The 26,085-nt window shown below is 39.1% G+C and overlaps 1 protein-coding gene across 4 annotated transcripts; it reads right to left on the reverse strand.

The window, feature by feature from the left end:
* Positions 1-479: 479 nt before the first annotated feature.
* Positions 480-23,485, reverse strand: LOC121424886 (nascent polypeptide-associated complex subunit alpha, muscle-specific form-like). Of its 4 annotated transcripts, none has more exons than XM_041620743.1 (11): positions 23,391-23,485; positions 20,148-20,286; positions 19,301-19,382; positions 17,788-17,903; positions 16,686-17,251; positions 15,582-15,775; positions 14,846-15,029; positions 12,840-13,195; positions 12,150-12,689; positions 6,595-7,494; positions 480-5,490 (listed from the first exon to the last, which is right to left on the reverse strand). In XM_041620743.1, the coding sequence occupies exons 2-11, from the start codon at positions 20,237-20,239 to the stop codon at positions 2,971-2,973; spliced, it is 5,550 nt and encodes a 1,849-aa protein (XP_041476677.1). In that variant the 5' UTR covers positions 20,240-20,286; positions 23,391-23,485; the 3' UTR covers positions 480-2,970. The 4 variants fall into 4 exon arrangements, with proteins under 4 accessions (XP_041476677.1, XP_041476676.1, XP_041476675.1 ...); XM_041620742.1 differs by having other exon boundaries at positions 12,786-13,195; XM_041620741.1 differs by having other exon boundaries at positions 12,150-12,731; positions 12,786-13,195.
* Between the last annotated feature and the right edge of the window lie 2,600 nt (positions 23,486-26,085).

The following is a 26,085-nucleotide window of genomic DNA, read 5'->3' on the forward strand; positions in this document are numbered from 1 at the left end:
TAAAGGACTGGTGATCTTTTCTTGTGGGAAATTATATTCACCATTAAATCTTCATTGGTGATTATTTTGTGCGCAAGAAAGGTTCACCAATCGTTCTTACCTTACGAGCAGCATTATGAAACACCCACCAGGTTCCAGCAATTTCCCATCACACTGAATTCCTACAGAACAGTCACACATACTGAGTTTTCACAACACTCCCTTCATCTAATAAGGTGTTACAAGAAACTTGTGATTGATCTCAAGTCAACTTCAGCTTCCAAAGTCAATTGAAAGTCCTGCCTTTCATCACAAATTTGCAATTGATTGATGGCCTGCTTCTTGCATCAACAAATCTAAACTGATTTTGCTTTAGTTGAAATTGATCTTTCAATAATTTGCATCATTGACTGTACAATTGATTGCAAATATTTTCTTGCAACTCCCCTAAGACATACGACAAAACGAGGGGAAAAAAATGAAAGCTTAGATCACCAATGGAGGTTTACAGTGAAATTTACTACATCAACAAAAAAAGAAAACATACACACACACGTTGAACAATGAAAGAAAAAAAGAAAAGCAAAAGGAACATAAAATACAGTATTTACAATTTCACAATAACACTGTAAAACCATCAGACAAAATCATGACATATTTTTGTTTATTTACAGGGGTTTGGGGGTATTGAATCGTACTCCTTTTTTGTATTGTGGTGCACAGTCAAGTCAACAGACATGTACTGTGGTTCTTGCCGACAGTTATCCTTGTATACACGTAGAAAAAAGTGTCCCTCTTTGCACCTGGAAATGCAAGTTAGCACCCTAAAAGATGCAAAAACTTCTTTGGATGCAAAGTTGCACCAAAGAATGAGCTCCCATTGTTGCATTTAAAGGGTGCAAATTGATTTTCCCCCCTAAAATGTGTATACATTAAATAACAAAAAAGTAAGATATATGCAAACAAAACCTTAATAATTAATTAAACACTTTAAAATGCAACATCTTAAAAAGGGCATTGACTTTCACACAAAACTTGATAAGAAAATCCCATATTAACATCTAAAATTTGGTCCCCAAGTGAATCTTGCCGAGTTTAAGCATCTAAAATTTGGTCCTAAATTCCTCCATCACACAAAATGAGCTAGATACAGAATTTCAGTACAAAATGCATACATGTTAAAGAGTTCAGACTTTTTAACATGAAAGCATATATACAAACTATAAAATCCATTTACACACCACTACAACACATTTACCATGCCCTCACCACGCAGACTAAATCATTTTTATACAACAATCTACAGTCTGTACATACGTATGTATTTTCCCCTTCAATATCGGTACATTGCAAAAGCGCACAAACCCGAAACTCTGCATGTTCACCATACCTTTTAAGACCAAAACATCTGTCTTAATGCCACAACATTCAAATGTAGTAATGAAAACTCCAAGAGAGTAAATCAAGCTAGTGTATGGGGAGGTGTATAAGATACAAGAATGCATATTGTTCAGGTAATTCATTATGTACAAAATTGAACTCACAGTGATTTTCTACTTCATTAAAATATATCCAACACACTCCTTTCTGAGATATTCCAAAAAAACTTTGAGCTCTATCTAAATCCTGACATGTCTCCTAAAATCAGAAACAAAATGCTAAGAGCATTGTTTTTTTATCTTAAAATCCTAAACATTTCAAACTTGATTCCGTAAAATAAGAACATATTACAGAATACAGATCATTGCTTTTTTTCTTCAGAACAATATAGTTTGCAGGTTTTCCCTATTTTTTTTTTTAAAGTGAAAAAGTGCCTGAAAATTATGAAAAGGCCTGGAATGTTCATGGGGTGTTAATGTCTTCTTTCATCTATGTACATGTCACATATTGCCAGCACCCAATTGTCATAAAGACGAGGCACAATCATGGAATACAGAGAAAAGACTATATACATCACTCAGAATTCAAACAGCCATTGCATATATGTACAAAGATTATTTGCCTTTAGACGTAAAAAAGACGCCGTCAAATACCTTAAAATTCAACATCCGAGCTAGTCTGTAATAAATGCATTATGATGAATTCAATGAAATCATAAATTAAGCAAATATTTTTCGAAGGATAATCATGACTTTCAATTTTTATGCTTTTCAAAATTAAATCTTAAATTCTGATAAATGCTGAAATGGGAAAGTGCCATGAATGGAAGTCACTTTTTTAAGGATCAAATCCACTGTATTTATATTTTCTATGTAAATCATGGTTGCTTGTAGTTTATTATACTAAGAGCTAAACAATTAAATTGAACTGAAACTACATATAAATTGACACCAATATTCCATCAAATTCATTATTAACACCCTCTTCCACATTCTTGATTGTAAAGTAGATAAAAATATATCAGTCTTATGAAATAGACCGACAGTCAGCCAGGCTTCATCCATAATAATCATTAAATTTCGGCAAGTTGATTCACTGTTATGGTTCATTAAAAACACATCTGTACATGTATCAAAATATTAGTTACTTATGCCAGCAAACTATTCTATAAAAGCAGTTTTATGTACATTATATAATTTTGTTAAAATGCATGGTGAATGTCGTGCATATTATAACTCTCATGAGGTAGATATCGCACAAAGCCCACTTGTTATTGTTGGGGCATGAAGACCATTTTGTTGACTGCCATCCTGAATAAAGAACATTGTAACAAAAGTCCTTGTTTTGCAATGTGATTAATTCAATGTACATGGGGTTGACTCTTTATTACATGAGGCTGAGCAGTGTTTGAATAAAAATTAAAAATTCACTTTCACAGAAAGTTTTCAAAAATTCAAAACTTTTGTTTGTCTAAATTGTTACCATGAACTTGCTCATATACACTGATCCTTTGCCAACATTGGTTTCCAGATAAAATTCTACATATTATACAAGATATTTACAGATGAGAACAGATGAAAAATGGTACTGTCGTATTCTCTATTATATATTTCACTTCCTTCTTGAACGGGTGGATCGGGTTGGAGCTGGTGATGCTTTCGCTGCCTTTGCTGGGGCCTTTCCCCTTCCTCTTGTCACCTTTGGCGATGGCTTTACAGGCTCTGGAGTCTTTACCACATTCTTCTTTCCCCGTGTGGCCTTTGGAGTGGGTGCTGCAGCCTTTGTTGCTTTCTTGGTAACCTTGGGTGTTGCTGCTTTGGCAGCTACCTTGCCTCTCCGTGTTACTTTTGGGGATGGCTTTGGGGTTGTTGCTTTAGAAGGTTCTTTGGCTGCTTTCTTGGTAACCTTAGGTGTTGCAGCTTTGGTTGCTACCTTACCTCTCCGTGTTACCTTTGGTGATGGCTTAGGGGTTGCAGGTTTAGGCGAATCCTTAGGGGCTGCTTTGGAACGCCCTGCTTTGCTCCTCTTGGGAGCTGGAGATGCTACTGGTTCTGGGTCTGGAGCAGCCCTCTTTGCCCCCCGTTTGGGAGCTGCAGCAGGTGCTTCCTTCTTTGCAGATTTGATAGGGGATACTCCCTTCCTTCCTCTGGTTGCCCTCTTTGCTGGTGTTTTCACAGGAGTGGCTTCAACTGGTTCTGGTTCAACAGCTTTTGCTGCTTTCTTTCCTACTTTAGCAGGCTTCTTGACAGGTGATTTTTTTGCTGGTGATGCAGCCTTCCTTCCTCTAGTAGTTCTCTTGGCTGGGGTCTTTACAGGTGTAGGGACTGATGCCTCTGAGGCAACCTCAACAGACTTGGCCACTGCCTTTCCACCCCTGGTTGCCTTCTTTACTGGTGATTTCTTGGGTGTAGCCACCTTCTTTGCTGGGGATTTCTTTGGTGTAACTGCCTTTCGACCTCGAGTAGTCCTTTTTGCTGGAGTTTTTACAGGACTGGCTTCCACAACAACAGCTTTAGCTCCTCTCCTTCCCTTTTTGGCTGGTGCCTTTTCTGGGGTAGGTTTGGGGGATTCAACAACAGGTTTCACAGGAGAAACCGCTTTCCTACCTCTTGTTGTTTTCTTTACCGGTGATTTGATGGGGGATGCCGGTGCTGCCTTCTTTCCCCGTGTGGACTTCTTAACTGTTGCCTTTACAGGACTGGGCTCAACAGCTTCTGGTTGAGGTTCTGAAGTGGTCTTGGCTTTTCCCCTTCTTGTTGTCTTTTTCACTGGTGACTTGACAGGTGATGCTACGACCTTCTTCTTTCCTCTGGTTGTTTTCTTGACTGGAGTTTTCTCAGGACTTGCTTCAATTGCAGCTGGCTCAGGTTTAGCTGGAGAAGAGGCCTTTGTAAATCTGCCTCTCCTTGATTGCTTTGCTGGAGATTTGGCTGGAGTAGCTGCCTTAGTACTCTTTGCAGACCTCTTCGGTTTCACCTCCTTTACAGGAGTCTTCTTGGCTACAACGGCAGGTGATTTGATTTTAGTCTCACTTGCTGCAGCAGGAGCCTTAGCAGGAGTTGCCTTGGGGGTGGCAGGAGTCTTTGTGGGTGTCTTCTTTACAGCAGCAGGTGATTTTGCTGGGGTCTTCTTTGTGGCAGCAGGGGATTTAGCAGGTGTCTTCTTTACAGCAGCAGGTGATTTTGCTGGGGTCTTCTTTGCTGCTGCAGGGGATTTTGCAAGTGTCTTCTTAGCTGCAGCAGGAGATTTAGCAGGAGTGGTCTTCGGTGTAACTACTGAGGATTTTGCTGGAGTCTTTGCAGACTTAGCTGGTGTCTTGGCAGGTGTCTTCTGAACCCTCTGCCTCTTGGCTGGCTTGGCAGCTGGTGTCTCAGTCCTCTTCCTCTTCATAGACGGTTTAACTGGTGTCTTCTCTACTTTCATGGCAGCTGGAGATGCAAAGAGATCTGGAACACCTTCAAAATCTGTGTATGGATCATCTTGCTTCGGAGTTTTCATCAACTCTTTGATACCTGTGAACTTAGGTGATGGTTGGGACTTTGGCGTTTTCATCATCTTAGATAGACCAGCCATTCTGGGTGTTTTGGGAGATTTAGATGTCTTTTCCTTCTCATTGAAGAGCCTTGTCAATCCCATTACTTCAGGTGTCTTAGCTTCTGCTTTCTGCTTTGGTGACTTAAACAATGCAGACAGAACTCCAACATCAATTGATTGCCTGCCCTTTTGCTTGGGAGTTTTCATCAGGCGTGCTACACCTGTCAAACCCTCTGACTTCCTACCAGGCTTGGTGACCTTTCCTGTTGACGTTCTCTTGGTTGCTGATTTTTTTGGAGAAGTGGTAAGGGGTGATACAAACATCTCTCCTGGTCCTTCCGGAGTCTTGAGGTCAGGGGTGTTGACTGGGGTTGATTTGCTGCGTTTAGTTGGTGGCGGGGTTTGGAAAAGCTCCTGTACTCCTGAAAAGCTGAGGTCTGCAACAGAATCAGTCTTCTTCGTTTGAGGTTTCTTGTATGGTGTCTTTCTTCCCTTCTTTGTCTTCACTGGGGTCTTTGCCTTCAAAGTCTTCTTCAATACAATGGTGGCAGGAGAATCGACATGACCAGTGCTACCAACTCCAAGCCTGGCAACCTTCTGCAAGTATTCAAAGAGAAAAAGATGAGAAGAGAAACATCTAAATTATTACAACTGTGAAAGTTTACATGCATCAAGAAAACAGAATGCAGAATGTTTTTACCCTGCCTATTGTTCTCAAGGGCTGGCCAGACGTTTATTATTATGTTTTGTTTTTGAAGTTGGGTACCCATCCCAATTTCAGGTAGGAACTCAAGTTCACAAAAAATAAACAAGAGTTTATGTGCAAATGCATCAAGATTTTTTTTTAGCAGGAAAAGATTTGATTTTTGTTAAAGGATAAATTCTACAAACGTCTATGATGCAGACATTTTTCTAATACTTATTGCATACTTACAAACATTTCAGAATATTATTTAGCCATAATCATGCAAGATATTCATGTCCACTATCTATTTCCCATTCCACAATTCAGAATTTGCTGTAATCATTCCAAGTTAATGTCAGATATTATTCATTTCCATTAATTTGTAGCCAAAGATAATCTTCACGACTCGAATCTTGACACATACATGTATGAGCTTCATGCACACAGACTTTGTGCTTTTTGGTTGGATAGATTTCAATATAAAAAATGATGTAATGCAGGATCTATTCTGAAGTATGACGATTATAAGCCGCAGCATTTATATTGCGCCATATTTCTGTTCAAAAACATCCGGAGGTGCTGGCTCATCCAATTAATTTAATCACTACACACATCTCCTGAGATATGTGAGATTTGAGGGGACGATTGGAGTATTTTAACACTTCTTACATTCTTCCAATCATTGCACAACATTGGCTTGCAGCAATCATGCTAGGAAAGTCATGTTTGGCATCTTTTCCTATTAATTTCATTTCGATCCACATCCCTTTAATATCATATCAAATTCATTGAACATCTCAACCTGCTGGCATGAATACCTACTAGAGGAAATCCCTACCAAAACATGCTCATCTTTGGGGAGCAAGATGACTAAGTGCACAACAAAGTAAGCAAATAAAGCTCTATCAGATGCAACACGGGACAAATACCAGGCAGTTCCCTCATGACATTTTTGTCTAGGAATTAATACCCAGTTTTGCAATTCAAATTTCTTAAATTGTCTTTTTTTTTTTTACCTTTGGTGTCTTGGCCTTTAGCTTTCGCACCTTCTGCACCTTCTTGGTGATAGCCTTGGCCTTAGCCTTGCCAGCCCACTTGACAGTCCAGCTTGGCTTGGAAGACTTGACAGCAGCGCCCCTCTTAGCAATGTCAGCCCAGGTAGGTTTCCCTGCTGGCTTACGGGCAGACTTTGGCCTGGCAGGAGTCTTTTTGATGGCACTCCTGGCAGGCGTCTTCTTCAAGGCAGAGCGGGCTGGGGTCTTCTTTACAGCTGATCTCGCTGGTGTCTTCTTGGTAGCAGATTTGGCTGGGGTCTTCTTGGCCACTTTCTTTGCTGGGGTCTTCTTTGCCGATGCAGGTGCCTTCTTGGGGGTGGCAGCCTTAGCAGGTGTCTCCTTTGCAGGAGTTTTGGCTTTCGGAGTAGCTGCCTTAGGAGTGGCTGCCTTAGGTGTAGCTGCCTTAGGTGTAGCCATTTTAGCTGCTTTAGGTGTAGCAGCCTTAGGTGTAACCGCTTTAGGTGTAGTAGCCTTAGGTGTAGCAGCCTTCGGTGTAGCAGCCTTGGATGTAGTCGCCTTGGGTGTAGCCGCCTTAGGTGTAGCCGCCTTGGGTGTAGCCGCCTTAGGTGTAGCCGCCTTAGGTGTAGCTGCCTTAGGTGTAGCCACTTTAGGTGTAGCAGCCTTAGGTGTAACAACCTTAGGTGTCGCAGCCTTTGGTGTCACAGCTTTAGGAGTAGCAGCCTTTGGAGTAGCAGCCTTTGGAGTAGCTGCTTTAGGTGTAGCAGGCTTCACAGGTGTCTTCTCCTCAGATGGCTTTTTGGCTGATGCAGGAGTAATTGGCCTTGGACTTGCTCCTTTCTTCGGAGTTGGTGTCTTAGCAGGTGTTGTGGGCTTTGGAGACGATTTCTTCAGCTGCACACCCTGCAATATCAAAAAAAAAAATTATTATAAAAAATAGAATAAATTTTCTTCATACACAAACTTAACTCTTTTTCTTCAAAACTTTGACTCAATACCGTAAAAATATATTACAATTCAGTGTTTTATAATACGTTCTCAACCCAAAATTGATTGGAATAGAGAAACCAAACAAGCAAGATTTTGAAATAGACTGTGGAATGGACAAGGAAAATGTCTTCTAGTTTTTCATTTCCGTGGGGCGGCAAATACAACCACGGTTCTTGGACATGATAATATGTAAAATATTATGAGTGAATACATGCACAATGTTGCCATCGGTAAATTCTGCTCCTGACCTCAAAATTAAAATAATAATATGGAAAATCGTACCATTGATTCGACTGGAAATTCCGCCATTCACCCCGTGTGTTAAGGACTTCCGTGAACGCGCGCAAGCGTGCACAATGCATGTAACCTCGTTCGCGTTTTATTTTTTTTTATTCGCTGTACATGATATACGTTATAATACAGAATGTACGATGGCGGATAAGATGTCGTCGTCTTCGTCGTGTTTTGACAGCGAAAATGACGATTTATCACTAGCAAATATATGCTACATGCACGTCTTACCCAAGGAAAGAGGGCCAGTAAATTCCTTTCAAGTAAAGAGCTAGAACAAATTTAAGCCTATGCTGCATTTGTTGATGTAGACTACCTGGGACTTCAGAATAAAAATAGCTATTCGTGCAGCAGAGAAGTTTGCGATTGACTTGCATGCAACCCGGCCCATCCCAGGGAGCAGTGGCTTAACAGTGCAGGGGGGGAGCAAGCTATCCCCCCTGGAGGAGTTCACCGGGAACTTAAAGGGGAAAAAGAAAAGGAGGAGAATGAAAGGGGAAAAAAGAAAAAGGGGAGAATGAAAGGGAAAGGGGAAAAAGAGGAACTGGAAAAGGAAAGAAAGAAGAACAGATAGATTGTCATGAAAAGGTGATTTTATTTTTTTTTAAATAAGCATGCAAAATCATAAACAAAATCTTGTTTACCGTGGCGTACAGACCAAGAAAAAAAAAGGAAAAGGAAAGAGAGAAGGGTGAAAAATATGTTATCTTCTTTAACATTATGTCAAAATCTGAAATTGGATTTTTGTAATAAAAATGTATAATTTTTTGCTCACTCGCATTGTTTTTTTTTACCCGATACACCATATCGCCCCTCAAAATGTTGCCTCATGACGCCATTGCCTGCCCCCCCCCCCCTTTTGAGAAGCAAAATACTAAAATTTGTAATGTAAATATGCCATTAAAACAAAGGTGTGCCCCCTCTTTTGAAATTGAAGACCCTTTTTCGTGTACGAAATATACTTCATTTGTGGGTGAAAACCTTTATTTTTATTTTTTTTTGCTTGTCAATTGGTTGAAAAACTTTTTTTTTTTTTGGGGGGGGGGGCTGGTCGAAACTTTCCTCTGAAAAATTAGCCCCCTTTTGGAAAATTATGGATCTGCCCCTGATAAGACCGGAGATTTTTTTTGCTCTTGCCCCTCCTTGCCCCACCGACCCGTTACGCTCCTGCCCAGCCCGACCAGCATTGCAGCAAGATCCGAATGGATCAAACTAACGTTATAGATGTAACGCGTCACATCTTGCTCAGAGCTAGGTCAAACATCGTTCGTATCACCAGCATTCCAGCAATCAAGCTATCGAAGGTGAAAAAGATACAGCGGATGATTTTGAGATGGTGATCCTTGTTATAGCGATCTTTGTCCATGCCAAAATTGTTTCACTTTGTGCTTTTGCATTTCATTCTCTGCAAAAGTGAAGCAGTACAAGCTTTGATGATTTTTGTATAGGTCTAGATTTCTTAATTGAATCGATACATAATGTGACTCATGTCATGACTTACTTCACCGCCACATTTACAAGCCTATGAATAGAAGACGAAGTAATTCATGAGTCACATTATTCATCGACTCAATTAAGAAATCTAGATGTAGACCTATACAAAAATCATCAAAGTTTGCACCGCTTCACTTTTGCAGAGAGTGAAATGCAAGAGCACAAAGTGAAAACAAATTACCTTCGATCGCTTGATTGCTCAATGCTGGTGATATACGAACGATGTTTGACCTGGCTCTGGGCAAGATGTAAACGCTGTAGGCCTACATCGAACATCTATATTTATTTTGATCCATTCGGATCTTGCTGAAATGCTGGTCGGACGTCGGGCTGGTCTCCCGGGGCCGGGCTGCATGCAAGTCAATCGCAAACTTCTCTGCTGCACGAATAGCTATTTTTATTCTGAAGTCCCAGGTAGTCTACATCAACGAATGCAGCAAAGGCTTAAATTTGTTCTAGCTCTTTACTTGAAAGGAATTTACTGGCCCTCTTTCCTTGGGTAAGACGTGCATGTAGCATATTTGCTAGTGATAAATCGTCATTTTCGCTGTCAAAACACGACGAAGACGACGACATCTTATCCGCCATCGTACATTCTGTATTATGAAGTATATCATGTAAGCTAGCTAATAAAAAAAAATAAAACACGAACGAGGTTACATGCATTGTGCACGCTTGCGCGCGTTCACGGAATTCCTTAACCAAGGCTCGACATTAGCGGTGGCCCGGGGCCACCAAAAATTCATCTCGGGCAACCATTATTGAAAAAATGTTAAGTTTTGGTGGCCCGAATCGGGCAACCAATAATTTTCAAAGTAGCGCAATTTTTCTCCCGATTTTGCATGCATTTATCAACCTTCTACAGTTAAAATTGCAAGCCAATTCGTCATGCGCCTTTTTTGTTAATCTACACACAAATACACACAAAGAGTGCATAGTCATGACAGTATGTAGGCCTACCGCTAGCATACAGTACCTATTATTCAGCCGGCCGCGCCGGCTGTCTGGCTGAGCTTTGCATGCATGAAACCAATGCAGCTAGCTGTGCACGAGCAGACTATTCAGACCCAGGGAGCTGCGATACGAAATGTTACTGCTAAGAAATCTTCCCTAGAACTTTGGAAATCTACGTCAAAGTCACATTTTACACCAATGAAATGCCCTTCTACAGTCCATATTACTGAAACCTGATTAATTGCAAGCATTAAAAGGAGGAATTATGACCTCTCTTTTGACTCAAAAAGACCGATTTCCAAATGCATTAATACACATAGGTGAGTACATCACAGTCCCATATGTGCATTTGTATGTATGTTGATATTTGGTTTATTTCGAAGCTGTGTCTCTTTGAGCCAAAAATAAATAGGCCGCTCTTTCTTGTTTACAAATGACTTCTTAAACCACTCTTAAGGAAGTAAATACTTTGGGAAGGCATTTCATTGATATGACATGTGATTTTTTTTCCATCATTTTGTCAAATATAGGGAAGGAATTGTCTCACTGTTTTTTCCAGATAACTTTTGCCATTTTATTTTTTTCTTTCATTTTTTTCAGTGATTAAACCATTTATATTGAAAATACCTGATTAAAGAACATGTTTCTACTGAATAATAATAATTTTCCTCATTTTTTGATAATTTTGTTTTATTTATTTTTCTTAAATTTTCTTTTGTTTTTCTCAAATTTTTTTTATGACCTGTTCTTTGTTTTTTTCTTTCTTCATTTTTTTGTTTTATGCAAAGTAAAATAACAGCAAGCACAATTTATATACAAGATGTACAAAGAATAGTGGTACGTGTTAGTGATTGCAGAATATTTCAGTTTGTTTTATTCATTTTTAATTAATGTTTTTCTTTATATTTTTCGGGCCACCAAACTTTATTAGTGGGCCACCAAAAAAAATTATTTGAAGGTTTTGGTGGCCCGAACGGGCCACCACCAAAAAAAGTTAATGTGGAGCCTTGCCTTAACACACGGGGTGAATGGTGGAATTTCCAGTCGAATCAATGGTACGATTTTGCATATTATTATTTTAATTTTGAGGTCAGGAGCAAAATTTACTGATGGCAACATTGTGCATGTATTCACTCATAATATTTTACATATTATCATGTCCAAGAACCGTGGTTGTATTTGCCGCCCCACGGAAAGTCACAATTTCAGCGACCATCCCACAGTCTAAAAGCAATGTCTTTTGCAAGGTTTAGGAGAGGTGAGGATTATCAGATTCAGCAGGAGCTTATTCCTTGATAAGCAAAAGGTACTTATTTGCAGCTAATTCAAAGCTCGGGTAATAATTGTGGAGCTCCAGCATTGCCACGTCTGACAGTCCACATCTTCATCTTAACATTGACATTAATATTTCCAGTAGCTGCCTAAAAATATTGTGCATTTGGAATTTGGAAAGTATAAGTCAATACCGGTAACACTGCCTAGTTCGAATCCCTTGGGACCAGAAAAAACTGATTGACTTAAGCAAAATTCAACTTAGAACAATAGAAGAGGTACAATATATATGCTCTGAATCATCTGTGATTATTGTGGTGATTATCAAGGTGATTATTTGAAGTACTTTTTATTGTTCTTTGAATATTACTCTTCTACTTAGTTTGTTTCTAAAAAATAATGAAATGAAAATGACTCAGGCAAAGTTACCTGTATTAGAAACTCATATTTGTCTCCTACACAGCCAAGTTGAATCCCTTACAAAATGAGAATGAAATCATATTGTGGTGTTTAGTGAATGTTAAGGTATATTTTCTACAAAAGACAATGTATAATACCTTCTTGATGGCAGTTCTCAACGGGGTGCTCAAAGCCTTCTTAGGCGATGGTCGTCTTTTCTGTCTCAAGGCTGCTTCGGCAACAATCTCAGCCTTCATGTGTTGTGGAATAGCCTTGGGCAGGCTTCGTCTCTTAGACTCGGCAGCTTTCTTGATCTCCTCCTTCATAGGTGTAGCAATCTTCCTCACCACTGAGGCAGATTGCGGGGTAACCTTGGAGACTTTTCCCTGGCTGACGCGACTCACTTTCTGAGGGGATGGTGTCTTGAAGAGCTCCGGAATGCCAGTGAAACTTTCATCTGATAATGATGCTGGTCGCTTTGGTGAACGTTTAGGGGAGTCCCTTCCTTTGGGGGTAGCAGCTTTAGGTGTAGCTGCCTTTGGTGAAGCCTTAGGAGTAGCAGTCTTAGGAGTGGCTGCTTTGGGTGAAACCTTTGGTGTTGTCTTAGGGGTGGCTGCTTTAGGTGAAGCCTTGGGTGTAGCTGCCTTGGGAGACGCCTTTGGAGTTGCTGATTTTGGCAAGGCTTTGGGAGTAACAGCCTTGGGAGTAGCTGCCTTGGGTGAAGCCTTGGGAGTAGCTGCCTTGGGCGAAGCCTTGGGAGTAGCTGCCTTGGGCGAAGCCTTGGGAGTAGCTACCTTGGGCGAAGCCTTGGGAGTAGCTGCCTTGGGCGAAGCCTTGGGAGTAGCTGCCTTGGGTGAAGCCTTGGGAGTAGCTGCCTTAGGTGAAGCTTTTGGCTTTGTGGCAGGAGATTTCTTAGGAGTTGGTTCTTCCTCAATGGCTGGATGGGTGACAATTGCAGCTATAGAAGCACGTTTCTTGTAGGATCTTCCCTTAGGAGTGATAGATGCGCTACCGAGAGACCTCCTTGCAGGAGACTGTCCTCGTTTTACTGGAGTTAGTGGAGGAAGGTACTTATCAAACTGCTCTGGGCTCAGGGAAGGACCGAATGAGACACGCTTCCTCTTGGCACTGGGTGCTACATCGCTGTTGCTGCTCTTGCGTTTTTTACCGGACTCTGATGCTGGTGTTTTCTTGGCAGATTTGCCTGTGAAGATAAAAATAAAGATATTCAATTGGAATAATTCTTCTTTTGTGCTTGTGGTTAATATGTTTGTACATCAATATCTAAAATTTCATGAATATTACAGATCATATCACAAAGAAAAATAGATGTCTCAGACTGTGTCAGACCATTTAAAACACACCAGCTAGTCAATACTTTCAAATTTCCGAGTTCACGGGTCCAATCAACACTTTAACTTGGACTCGTCTCACAGCCAAAAAATTCTACACCTGGAATTGCTACAAAAAACAACAGAATTTGACAGAATTAACAAAATCCACTACATCCACAGAAATAGTTTTGATTTTGTGACAAATTTGACATAAAATGAAAGATTCTATTCTTACACATAAGTAGGAGTTTCAATATTTCAAAATATAATGAGCAAATTCTCAAGTCAGTCTAGGAAGAAAAAAATCATCTGCATTCTTTTATGACAGTTCCTTTCAATAATAGCATTATACTACTCTATAATGTTTGTTCAATTCATCTATATTAACAGAAATATCTGTGGTTCGGATTTCATATATGTAAAAGTTCGAAAATCAGGTAGGATACCATGATCAGGGTGGTATTCTGAGATCCATTTTATCTCAGATGAAATAAAACATTTCATCTCCATTAAAATCAGTGAAATAAAGAACCCTTATAATCTCTCCGCATTGGTATTTTCAGAAAAATTTTATCGTCATTTTATCTCTGTAAAACACCCTTTTTTTTCAAAGCAATATGTGGTTTTATAGCTCTCTCATCTCGTTCAACCAATGAAAAACAATTCCGTCAGGAGGTGTGGCAAAGGAATGATATTGCATCAATTTACAGACTTGCACTATACATTGTACGCTAGCACATCTTTACAGAGATTCCTTTTTTATAAAAACAACGATACTCTCATCTTTTTGTTTCTGTATAATTTCTGAAGTGTATGCATACTTTTGACTTCAACTGTTTAATGAGTAATCATTTTTTTTTATGTGTGCAATGAATGGGTTTTATCTTTAGACATGCGGATAACTCATGATTTTAACACAAGTCACATGTAGGAGAGACTTGTTTCCAACACTGTATACAATCTCTCACATCACCTTATTTCCGTCCTCATAATTGTTATCTTTCCACAGAAAAATCTGACAATAAAATGAATATAATTCAGCTTGAAAACTATGGTAGAAATTAGATTCACCTGACTGGATAAACCCCGCAAAAATATTGGTTGCTTGAACCTAATAATGTTCTGTACAGTAGTCTGTTGTCCAGGATGGCGTTTTATCAAGTTTTTCGGAAGTTTATTTTACATCAAACTTTAAGAATGAATAATATTGTATCAAGTCAACTCATCAATTACATATTCAAATCAGCAGAAATTTAAATTTAATCTCTGAACTTTGGAAGATTGAAATTCTCATTGGTAAGAAGCATTTGAATGAAACTTCTTTTAGTTTAAAAAGATTTGATGAGAATTACACAATGGCCCTTAGGTACATATCATTTAGCACATGAAAGGATCACCAATCCCGAAAGTCCTTCATAACTTAAACACAGCTTCCATAAAAGCGGACTTCAGGAATTTTAAGCGTATTAGAGTAAGTAAAAGAATACTAACTGCTGTTGAATAATTCTAGAAAGTCTTACCTGCAGATTTAGGAGTTGGAGCCTTGGGAGACTTCTTGGGCGTCGCTTTCTTGGGTGTGGCCTTCTTCGCCGGGGACACACCTTCTTCCTCTTCCTTGACGGGTGCAGATCGACGTCTAAGCTGACTGATGGAGTTCTTCAGAGGGGTGGTCTGGGGTACACGTGGACTACCGAACGGTGTCATCTGAATCAAAAGGAAGAGTAACAAGTGGAAGGTTGAACTGTGAGTTACGCCACGAGACAATTTCAAAAATATACTTTGTCACTTGTGCTTGGGCACTGTTATGTGCGAAAAATATATACTGTTCTTGCTGGCATTGAATCTTTAAAGAGATTCAAAAGATTGAACAAGATCATAATGAGCTAAAAAGTCTCCAACTTTGTATATATTCAAAATGTCTTTCTCTATTGAAAAATGAATAACCCCCATCCGGATGAACATAAGACTGCTCCTGAATTGCCTTCTATTTTCTGTATGCACCTTCCAGCTAAGAGCACTTAGAGACAAGTTAGTCTATATACACCAAATTTTGTATTCAATGAGTTTTCATATGTGGAATCTAGTTTGCAAAATTGTAGTGACACTATGACAGGCAAAACTTTACAAGTCTAACGTCAGACTTAGGTTCAAAAGACCTTCATCTGCACATATTCAAGACTGCATTAACAAACTGGCTTATTATCACATTGGAAAAAGACCAAGATATACAGAAAAGTAAATAAATAGTAATGTTACCTTTCCGCCACTCTTGCTGAGTGATCCACTGCGTCTCTTAGTTGCTGGTGTCTTGGGACTAGCCTTCTTTGCAGAAGCTGGAGAGGCCTTCTTAGCAGAAGCCGGAGAGGCCTTCTTAGCAGAGCCTGGAGAAGTCTTCGGTGTTTGTGATTTGGGAGAGGCCTTCACTGGAGTCTTCTTCACTGGCGTCTTGCCTTCAGAACAAAACAAACAAAAAATGGGAAAAAATAATAAATTTGCTCCAATTACCAATTCTGATGAAAGAATTGTTCTAGTGTTGAATGCAGACAAGACTAAAATGTCCTGCAAGCCTTGAGAATTAAACTTTATTTAATGTAATATTTTATCACCTGACTTCACAATTAAATATCTGAAACATCCAGAATTCTAAGTATTTTCTGGTGGGGTTTACTTACAAAATTTTGAGCACCACTGAATATAATACAATTATTTTAATAATCTGTGAGGAATTTTCTATCAAACCTGAGTACAACTGGCAACAAGAACAAGTTGTACATAGCTCCCACCAAGAGAACACTATTAATATTATTAATATAAATATAATATTCTGCTTTTACATACCGCTTAATACATCAGAACGTGTCTAAGCGCTTTACAGATATATTATTACCCCAGTCATCGGATTAAAACAGTCATTCCAGCACACAATGTATGTACATCCTACACTCCCTGGGGAGTATTCCAGTCAGTCGTTGGTGAGGCACACACAGTACTGGACAAGCTACAATGACTTTCACATCCTCATTCCTGCCAGATACCCATCTAGCAAGCAAGAGGTAATCCAATGACCACTTTATGGTAATTGTTTATTCAATTATGCTTTGAGTTTCATGTCTTTCACTGTGTTTCGATTTTGTTTTGGACTAGAAAAAAAAACATTCCAATAAATCCTGTGAATACTTTATTGAAAATTTAGTTTTTCAGGAAAGCTAATAATTCATATACAACATAACTCTCAAGAAGATATATGTTCATTAGTAATTGTATCCCTCTTTTTTCCCTGATTCAGACTTATGTGGCCCCAAGAGCTTCAACTTAGTCTTGTCAGAGTTAGCTTTATCTACAAATATATCATTAGCTTACTCTTAGTAGTCGATGCCTTTGGCGATTCCTTCTTGGCCGACTTGGGAGTCTTTGGGGCAGCAGGTTCTTCGGGCGTTGCAGGCTTGGGGGCTTCTCTCTTCACAGACTTTGGAGTTTTAGGTGTGGCAGGTGAGCTGGGCTTAGGAGTAACAGCCTTGGGAGACTCCTTCTTGGCAGACTTAGGTGTCTTCGGAGCAGCAGGTGACTTGGCCTTGGGTGTTGGTGCAGCAGCTGTAGCTTCTTTCTTAGCAGACTTGGGCGTCTTAGGAGCTGCGGGTGACTTTGCCTTGGGTGTTGGTGCAGAATCTTTTGGAGATTCCTTCTTGGCAGACTTGGGTGTCTTGGGGGTGGCTGCCTTGGGTGTGGCAGGTGCTTTGGGGGTGGCTTTAGCAGGAGTAGCAGCCTTCTTCTGGGCAGGTGTTGCAGCTTTCTCTGGCGCCTTCTTTGCAGATTTTGGTGTGTCACCACCAGCACTGGGCGTCTTCGCCGTGGTGGATGATATTACTGGGCTCTGGACCTCTGGTTTGATGGAAGTCCTTCGGGAAGAGCCTGGAGGGTATTCGAACCTGTCACACAATAACATCATACATTAACTTTGTACCACAAAGCCTGAGGAGAAAATACTTCCCTTGATGCCCTCTAAATAGAACTTTCCTTACTTGACCATGCAGTCCATTTTTCATGAAATCTATAAATCAATACAGTTTGTAAGACTACAAGAATTTTGATACTATACAAGAATACAGAACAAAAATGCATATAAGAAAATATCCCTGACAAATATTGTTAATAAAGCAGTACTTTGAAATTAATAATGAATCAAGTACATCGCAGAGAAAGTGGTGTGAAATCATAACCAAGGTCAATTGTTGAACAAAATAAACTAAAGTCAGGGTCAAATCATCTACTTTTAAGAGATCATCAAGCACTTGCAGTAAATTTCATGCCATATCTGAAAATCAGAGAAATTCTACAACTTTGACTTTGGACAACCACACAGGTACTGAGATTTCAATCATTTCATGCTGTAAAAAGTTGGGATTTTTTTTACAGCCATGCAAGCACTAAAAACGATTTAGTTATAACAATGCAATACACATACCTGAAAGACCTATCAACGATGGTGAAGACATCCTTGTGCTGTACGGTTTCCCTCTCCAAGACAGCCTTGCTATTCAAGAGAGTGGGATTCACCTGGCTTAAATTCACCAAGTGTATCTGAAGGAGAACACACAACAGATGTTAAACTTATCATTGTATAGAGCACGATTGACTGACGAGGAATAGTAAAATGGAAGTCACTACTGATACATATTTTTTTTTGGGGGGGAGGGGGTAAGGAGATACAGGACTGATTATCACATGGGTCATAAAACTGTATTCCTCATATCACAGCAAGGAGCCTTTTCTGATAGTTATCACAAGCAGCGTTCTCGCCAGAAAAAATTCACCCATGTCGGGGACTTGTGCTGCCACTCCTGGGGGGTGGGTGCGGGAGCGCGGAAGCGACTGCCTTTTCATCAAATAGAGATGCTAAGGAAGCCCCATTGTGGCGTATTTTTAAGCCCACACAAATGCACGTAAATGCACAGATACTTGTCGTTCAGTCCAAAGAAAGAGAAGTGCAGCTTTCCAGCTTATGAATTGTAAATATTTTCGAGAAAAGGGAAATCACGAAATGCATTCAACTTCGGAACAAAACAGCGTTCATGATTGATGGTCATGTGATATGTAATGGAGTTGGTCAATAGAGTCGAGACGCGTCATCCAACTTAATTCGCTGAGCTAGCTGAGCGCATGCGTGTGGCTTTCGTGCACATACACAAATGCAAAATATATCACGGACACTTCCTAGTGATTTACGACTGTGTGTTCCAACACCAAACAACGTAATGGCGTGTAGATCGACATGTAAATTTTGTGTGAGTCTGTGATCTGACGTTTCACCATGGAGCATAGCCGGTGCCGTCATATGCCCGCAATAGCAGCCGTGAGCTAGCTGGGCGTCTTGCCACTTTCCTAGCCGTAGTAGGCCTGTAACTCTGTAAGTGGTCTTAAGTTGGTGGGACTTCAGCGCAACCCGATAAATGAAGTTGATATCACTAAGATGAGTTCATGCAGTGTATTTTTTTTTTCTGAATATTTCCATTTAATTTTTCCACGCATGTTGCTGAAATTTTACGCATGGTTCCACTCGGTCTCCATTTCCGCACGCATGGTGTTTGAACCATGCGTATTATACACTGGCGAGAACGCTGATCACAAGACCATGGACCCATTTTAACAAGTTTCAACTTACAACTATGGTAACTTTGCTATTATGGCAACTACCATGGTAACAAGGGCTCAGCAGCCAATCACAATCAAGTTTTCCATGGTAGCTACATAATGACAAAGTTATGGTTGTAAAGACTTTATGAAACATGCCCCCAAATTGGTTCTCCATGTCAAGATCACCCACAAGCTTTATGGAAAATCTGTGTACATTAAACAATTGTCTTACAGAACAACAATGACTTTAGCTCAATAAGCAAAGTGAATCCCCAAATTTATCAATCTTTGTTGTTAAATTCATTTTGGAAATTTATAGTTTTTTTTAAATAAATAAGCCTTACCTCTCCATTTTTTTGTACATCAATCCTACAATGCTCGCGGGAAACATTGGGCAACTGAATGCGGATATCACACTCATTAGTTCTGTTAACAGAGAGAGGGAGAGAAAGAAAAAGGTTACTTCGCATTTCAATACAAAAGATTACAAACATGTGTTACCTCTGTGAAGTCTATTGCAGTCTCAACATGTCCTATCCAAGACAGCTCAAATCCTTCTGTTTGGAGGAGTTTTGAAACATTTGGTTTCTCCTCATACACAGACGGCTAGCCATATCACCCACACTGTGAGGGACCTAATATGCCCATATGCAGAACGAGGGGTTGATTTTGAATGATCCTTATATTCTTATAAATTCACAAAGGTGGTGTTGATTACTTGATTCTGTTTATTTTCAAAATCTTAATCATTCATAGACCAATATTTTGATGATTTTTGGAGGTATCAATCGTTAAAAATCTAAATTAATATTTTGGGTACAGGGTTCATGTAAAGAGTGTAAAAATGACTTCCGTCTATCGGATATGTGGTGAAACAAGACATAGTCTAGTCTTGCCAAACCAACAAAACAGAGACTGAAGAATTTGGTCTTGTATTATTTCTGAGTAAAGGATCATCTAGAATCATGTAAATGACATTCAAAGTTATTAAGTATGTTGGCAGTAACCAAGCATGTCATATACAAATAATAAAAAAAATTGATGACAAATTTCTGATTGTTAAATTCTTCAATTAGCCAAATATTCTCTTATTTCTTCACTATTTTCCATTAACTGTGATTCCCTGTTAAATTTGCATTCATATCCAACCATTTCTTCAACCGGCTCATGAAATACACCATACATTTTTACCTTCCAAACAAACACTGCTCTGCCGTCAAGGGGAAATGGGCACCATCAGCACCGTTTCTCTTGATCACTACAATTTTTCCGTGCAGCGTCATTTTGACCTATTACTTCATGTGGAGCGTGACTGAAAGAAAATCCTAACCTGTTGAGATGAAAGAAAATAATTATTACAAAAAATATTGCAAAACTAAAAACGAAAAATCATTACCTCCTGTACATGTAGCCATTAACTAGTTAAAGGTGAAAGGTATATTCCCAAATCATAACATAAACCACAAGAATGAAATAAAATGTAAATTCCCAGGTGCCTGGAAAAGCACCCCCCCCCCATGAGATTTTTTTTGTTTTAGTTGAGTTTCTTCTTGGTTATTATCTGTATGGATCTGTATGGACCCCCCCCCCTAGAGAGGCCAATAAAGTAGAACGTCAGGACTCTTTTCAACAATTTTGTAGTGAATACTTTTTAGTGAAACTGATTAACATGAAGACCCTTTTTTCTTTTTCTATGCTTATCAAATTTTTTTCCTTCACAAACGACCTAGATTTTTTAGTGAAGAATCTCGAAGACAAAGGCCCGAATTCACAAAGGTGGTTTTGAAAACCCACGGTTGAGTCCACGGTTTATACAGATTTCCTGTATGAATTACGCTTAATTTAGCGTGTATCGGGCACGTTTTTGAAAAATGTCCTATCCTGATGCGTGCTTTTGTCAGTGCGCCAAATTGACGCCTGTTGCCGTGGTTATCAACGCTATTTCATTCATGAGTCCATTGTTTTTATTCATGAGTCCACTCATGAACAAAATAGCGTATCTAACCATGGTAACAGGCGTCAATTTTGCACACTGTCACAAAAGCGCGCATCAGCATTGGACATGTTTTATACGCGCCCGATACGTGCTAAATTAAGCGTAATTTATACAGGAAATCTGCATAAACCATGGACTCAACCATGGGTTTTCAAAACCACCTTTGTGAATTCGGGCCAAAATGCCCCTCCCCGGAAAATCCTGGATCTGCCACTGGCTATAATGATTTTATTGCACTATTTACGCAAAATTCCAAATTTAGCCTTATTTAAAATTGTCCATCAAGTAAAACATTTGTAAACAAAATGTAACTTAAAATCTAACTAAAGTATTATTCAAGCATTTTCATTTAGATTTCGGTCCCCCATCTACAAAAAGTCAAAGCCAGCAGTGGCCCATTATCAATGACCTTAATTTCAAGACTAGGTCTACTGTGAGAAGAGTTCTTCAGTTAAAGTATTCTTTTATATAAATACCCAAATAAAATAGTGAGTAATTGTGTTTACACATTAGAAAATAATTCAAATCCCAATAACAAAACACTTTGCAACATCCCTCCAAAGCCAAGGGAATTTTGATAGAAAGATGACAAAGCCTTTTTCTCAAAAGCAACAAAATATTCTCAAAATAGCTTACCCAGCCCAGGACTCGTCCGTTCTGATACTACTAATTATTTCTAATCATGTATTAAATTTTAGTATTTGCGACATAATAATTTCTATCTATAAATTGTTCTTCAAAACGGCATTGCTAATCGGATGTACGTCATAACGAAACGGTTCAAGGGTCGGGTCTTTTGTATTTGCTTTGTTGACAAACGGATCGAGAGATCTACAGGAGATCGGTCTGGTATTAAGAAACATCTCATTTTTACCATTTATAGTGAAACAATTTTTATCCCTTTACACGCATTAGGCGCATGAAGGTTCATAGATAAATAAAATTCACGGCACCCCTACAAACCGATTTCACCCTCTAACTACATGTAGGGCCTATGGATTTCCTAGGGAAATCCATCCAGGTGTGTAGGTCTCGCTGCAGCTTCTATGGAAAGAGTGTCAAGCCAAGGCTCCATTTCTGAAGAAGTAGGATGGGGGTCGGGTGTCCAGACACTTCATATTATTGAAGCCTTCTTTTTGTCTTTGGATCACACTAAAAATATGAATTCAATAGTTGTTTTCATCTTCTACTTTGTTTTCTATAATATTTTCTAACATTTACTAAAAATTGCAAATTTTTCTAAATGACTTTCTGAATTTGATCGTTCGGACATACAACCTGTCCAAACACACACCAACTGGGTATATAGGATGGGGGGTCGCGTGTCCGGACACTATATTTTTGAAGCCTTCTTTTTTGTCTTTGGATTACACTAAAAATATGATTGAATTCAATAGTTGCAATCATCTCCTATTTTGTTCTCTATAATATTTCCTAACACTTTGTACTAAAATTTGATGAAACTTTGCTTGTAAAATTTTCCAAATGACTTTCTAAATTTGATCGTCCGGACACACAACCCATCCGGACACACAACAGGGTATGATGGTGGGCCCCAAGTATGATGGTGGGCCCCAACAATTTGAGTTAAGATTTAACATGAATTTCTTCTTTCACAAAATCTTTCAATCAATAATGTTCCCTAGTAAGTGTACCAAATTTCTCATTAAAAAATGAAAGAAAATATAGGATTTTCTTGAAAAAACCTCGGGCATTCATTTTCAGATTGAAAAAAAATGGTACCCCAGCCCAAGTCTGCGCACTCATTCACTTTGCATACGATTAGGCCTAGGGGATTTTGATGAGAAAGGCTGCATTTTGAGGCGTCACACGAAATGCCCTAAATTCATTATTTTTCCAACAAATTTGAGTCTGATTTTTTCATGAATACCTGCCTATGTATTGCATAATGTAAAGTTTGTGCTCATTGCGCATCTTCTTTTACTAGAATCGTGCAGATACGCGTGTGCGCAGACAAGGTCAAGGGGGACCGCGCAGTCTGGCCTTTGGGGGAACTTAAATACCGTACCGGTATGTCAAAATATTTAAAATATCAGACATGGAGTCCTCAAGGCTAGGAGGAGCAAACGCAGTACAGACAGCAGAACAACTAATATACCGAAGCCGAAGCTTTTTGGTCTACTCAATCCATAGCCAGCTTTCAATCAAGGCGTCGCCTGGCCGCCCGGCGTCGCGTCCCCTTCGACGGGAAGGCCCACTCATGCGTTCTTTCATTCATTCATTGTCATTGCTCTCGCTCCCACTCGCTTTCAGTTTCACTGGGGACACAAGTTCAACCCTAAATTTGACAGGTATGACTAACCCCTTAATTAAAGCATCCAGATTTTTCGAAAATATCACTCTAAATGACACATTTATCAATGGCATTTGCTAAAATATCACTCTTATATAAGGAAAAAATATGTATATTCACATACCTTTCAGTCTGTCGGGGGACGCTGTATATGTACGGACGTGAAATTACTAAACTGAAAATACGCATTATTCACCGCCCGTGTTTACATATTACTACATAAAAACAAAGTAAATCCCGTGGGAATCGAGAGCAAATTTAGCAGTCGTGAATAAATTTATCAAAATTAGTTATTAATTGCAACCTATATGTAACAACGTGCATCACTTGCACGTTAAAATTGATTTTATATGTAGAATATAACTTTATTAAATCCAGCTTCACTGGCGGAGTAATATCGTAAGTACTTGCACGTTTTGCTTAATGCACGTTTGAATTTCAGCGCGACGCTTTTCGATTGGTCCATTGTCCTAAATTCTCACACAGTATTGCGTAATGGATCCCTGAACAGCTGGACCGGGGGAGTTGGGGGACATTCTCTCCGTCATGTTCGTGTGTGAAGGCAAAACCAGCCTCATGATTTAGTTCAAAGCCACATCTGTCGTAAATTGCAAGAATTGAATAGACAAAACATACATTTTTCATTGTTAGGCTATTTTAATAGGCCCGGTCATGCATGGCAGACTTCAACCCTGGGTTATTGGCAGGCAGACCGGAGACCAAGGCCCCGTTAACATAGGCGGCGGAAGCGGGGGGGGGGGGGGGAATTTGAGGTGGGGGACGGTCCTCCCCCCCCCCCTGTTAATTTTTAGTTGATACCTTTTTTAACTTATCAATTTGTTTCCTGCGCCCTCCCCCCCCTAAGTTCTGGTGAACCCCCTTAAATGTCTGGTCCAGCAGATACCCGGCCCCTAAAATTTAAGTTGTCCATCAAAATTTCAGGTAGACCCCCCCCCCGAATTATTTGGCTTCCGCCGCCAATGCCCGTTAATTCCATAATGTACAAGTTACCAGTAACTTTGTCATCCAATGGTAATGGAATCCTTGATTCTAATTGGGTGATTATCGTTATACCAATCCGATGGTACATGGTAGTTAGATGGCAAAGTTACCATAATAGTAACTTATTATGCAACTGGACCGGGCCCTAATTGGTAAACCCATGCAGTATAGAGATGGGAGGTCCCTATCCATACTTGGCAATATTTTTTTAACAAAAAGGCCGTAGTGGGTTTGGGGGGGTTTCATAGGGTAGCATAGGCGGATCCAGGGGCCCGCCCCCCTCCTAATGGCGGAGCAAAACAAAAAGAAAAAAGGGGGAAAGAAATAAAAAGAAGGGGAACGTATAAGAGGAGGGAGACGAGTGAATAAAATAAGATGAGGGGAAGATCTGGGGAGTGTTTCATCAACATTTTCGTCCGACAAGTTGTCAGATCTGACATCTTTCCTTGATTTTGATTGGCTGATAAGCAATGTTACTATGGTAAATGTCGGATAAAATGGGACTTGTCGGATAAAACGTCTGACAAGTCCTTTCATGAAACGCTCCCCTGGTAAATTATTTTTAAAATATTTCATGTCACTATGCAGTAGGCCTATAAAAATTTTCTCTCGCGCTGTGCGTTTATATACCAAATTTTGAAATCAATATACAAAAAACATTTCAACTCGGAAATCGAACTTCTTTATTTTGTTTGACTTAAAAATTGATTTTTAAAAAGTGCTCTGTGAATGTTTTATCTTCTGAAAAATATTTGATTTGTCGGGTACCTATTATTTTCCTGTATTCCATAAAATTTTCCTACAAAGTGCTTGAAATACAGAGCTTAAATTGACCCTTTTTTTCAGATCGGAATTTCAAATATTTTAAAGGTCAGGTCCACCACAGAAAATGTCTATATGAATTAATGGAGAAAAATCAAACTATTATATAACGCTGAAAATTTCATCAAAATCGGATGTAAAATAAGAAAGTTGTGGCAATTTAAAGTTTCGCTTATGATATGCACACCTCAGTGACATGAGTCAGTCGATGATGTCCATCACTCACTTTTTTTTGGTTTTACTGTTTGAATTATATGATTTTTCCTTTTTTTTTACAGATTTGACAAAAAAGACCAACTTGACTGAACCATATGGTATTAAACAATTCTAATTCCACGTGTTTAAGAAGAATTAATCGTTGTTTTACTTGACAATGAGGAGAAAATTAAAATATCAATAAAATACAAAAGAAATAGTAAAGGGTTGACGATTGTCATCAGTCTCCTCATTTGCATACCCACCATGATGTGCATACTGTGAAATTAAGCGAAACTTTAAAACGTCATAACTTTCTTATTTTACATCCGATTTTGATGAAATTTTCAGTGTTATACTTGTTGGATTTTTCTATTTCTATTTAAATTAATTTTTTGTTGGGGTGGACTTGTCCTTTAAGCTTTCATGATGAAAAAATGTATTTTATGTACAGGTGTTTAAATTATCAAATTCCAGTAAATTTTCGTAATTTCTTTACGCATGTATTAAATATACATCATTTGGATACCCGAATAAATAACCAAATATATATTCCTAAACATATAAGTATATCTTTCAACACAAAATCCGTTATTCTGCATGGCCCGAAAATATGGAATGATCTTCCGGACTACATAAAAAAAGTCATTGTCAGCAACTAGCTTAAAATTTAAGATAAAAAATGATTTTATCATTGAATATCCTCATACCTTATATTCCCTTTGATCTTAAACATTTCATATTTTAAACAATTAAAAACAAAAGAAATAGTGAGTGAATGACATCATCGACTCTCTCGT

Source organism: Lytechinus variegatus, chromosome 12 (genome assembly GCF_018143015.1).
Source record: "Lytechinus variegatus isolate NC3 chromosome 12, Lvar_3.0, whole genome shotgun sequence".
In the NCBI taxonomy this organism is placed as follows: domain Eukaryota; kingdom Metazoa; phylum Echinodermata; class Echinoidea; order Temnopleuroida; family Toxopneustidae; genus Lytechinus; species Lytechinus variegatus.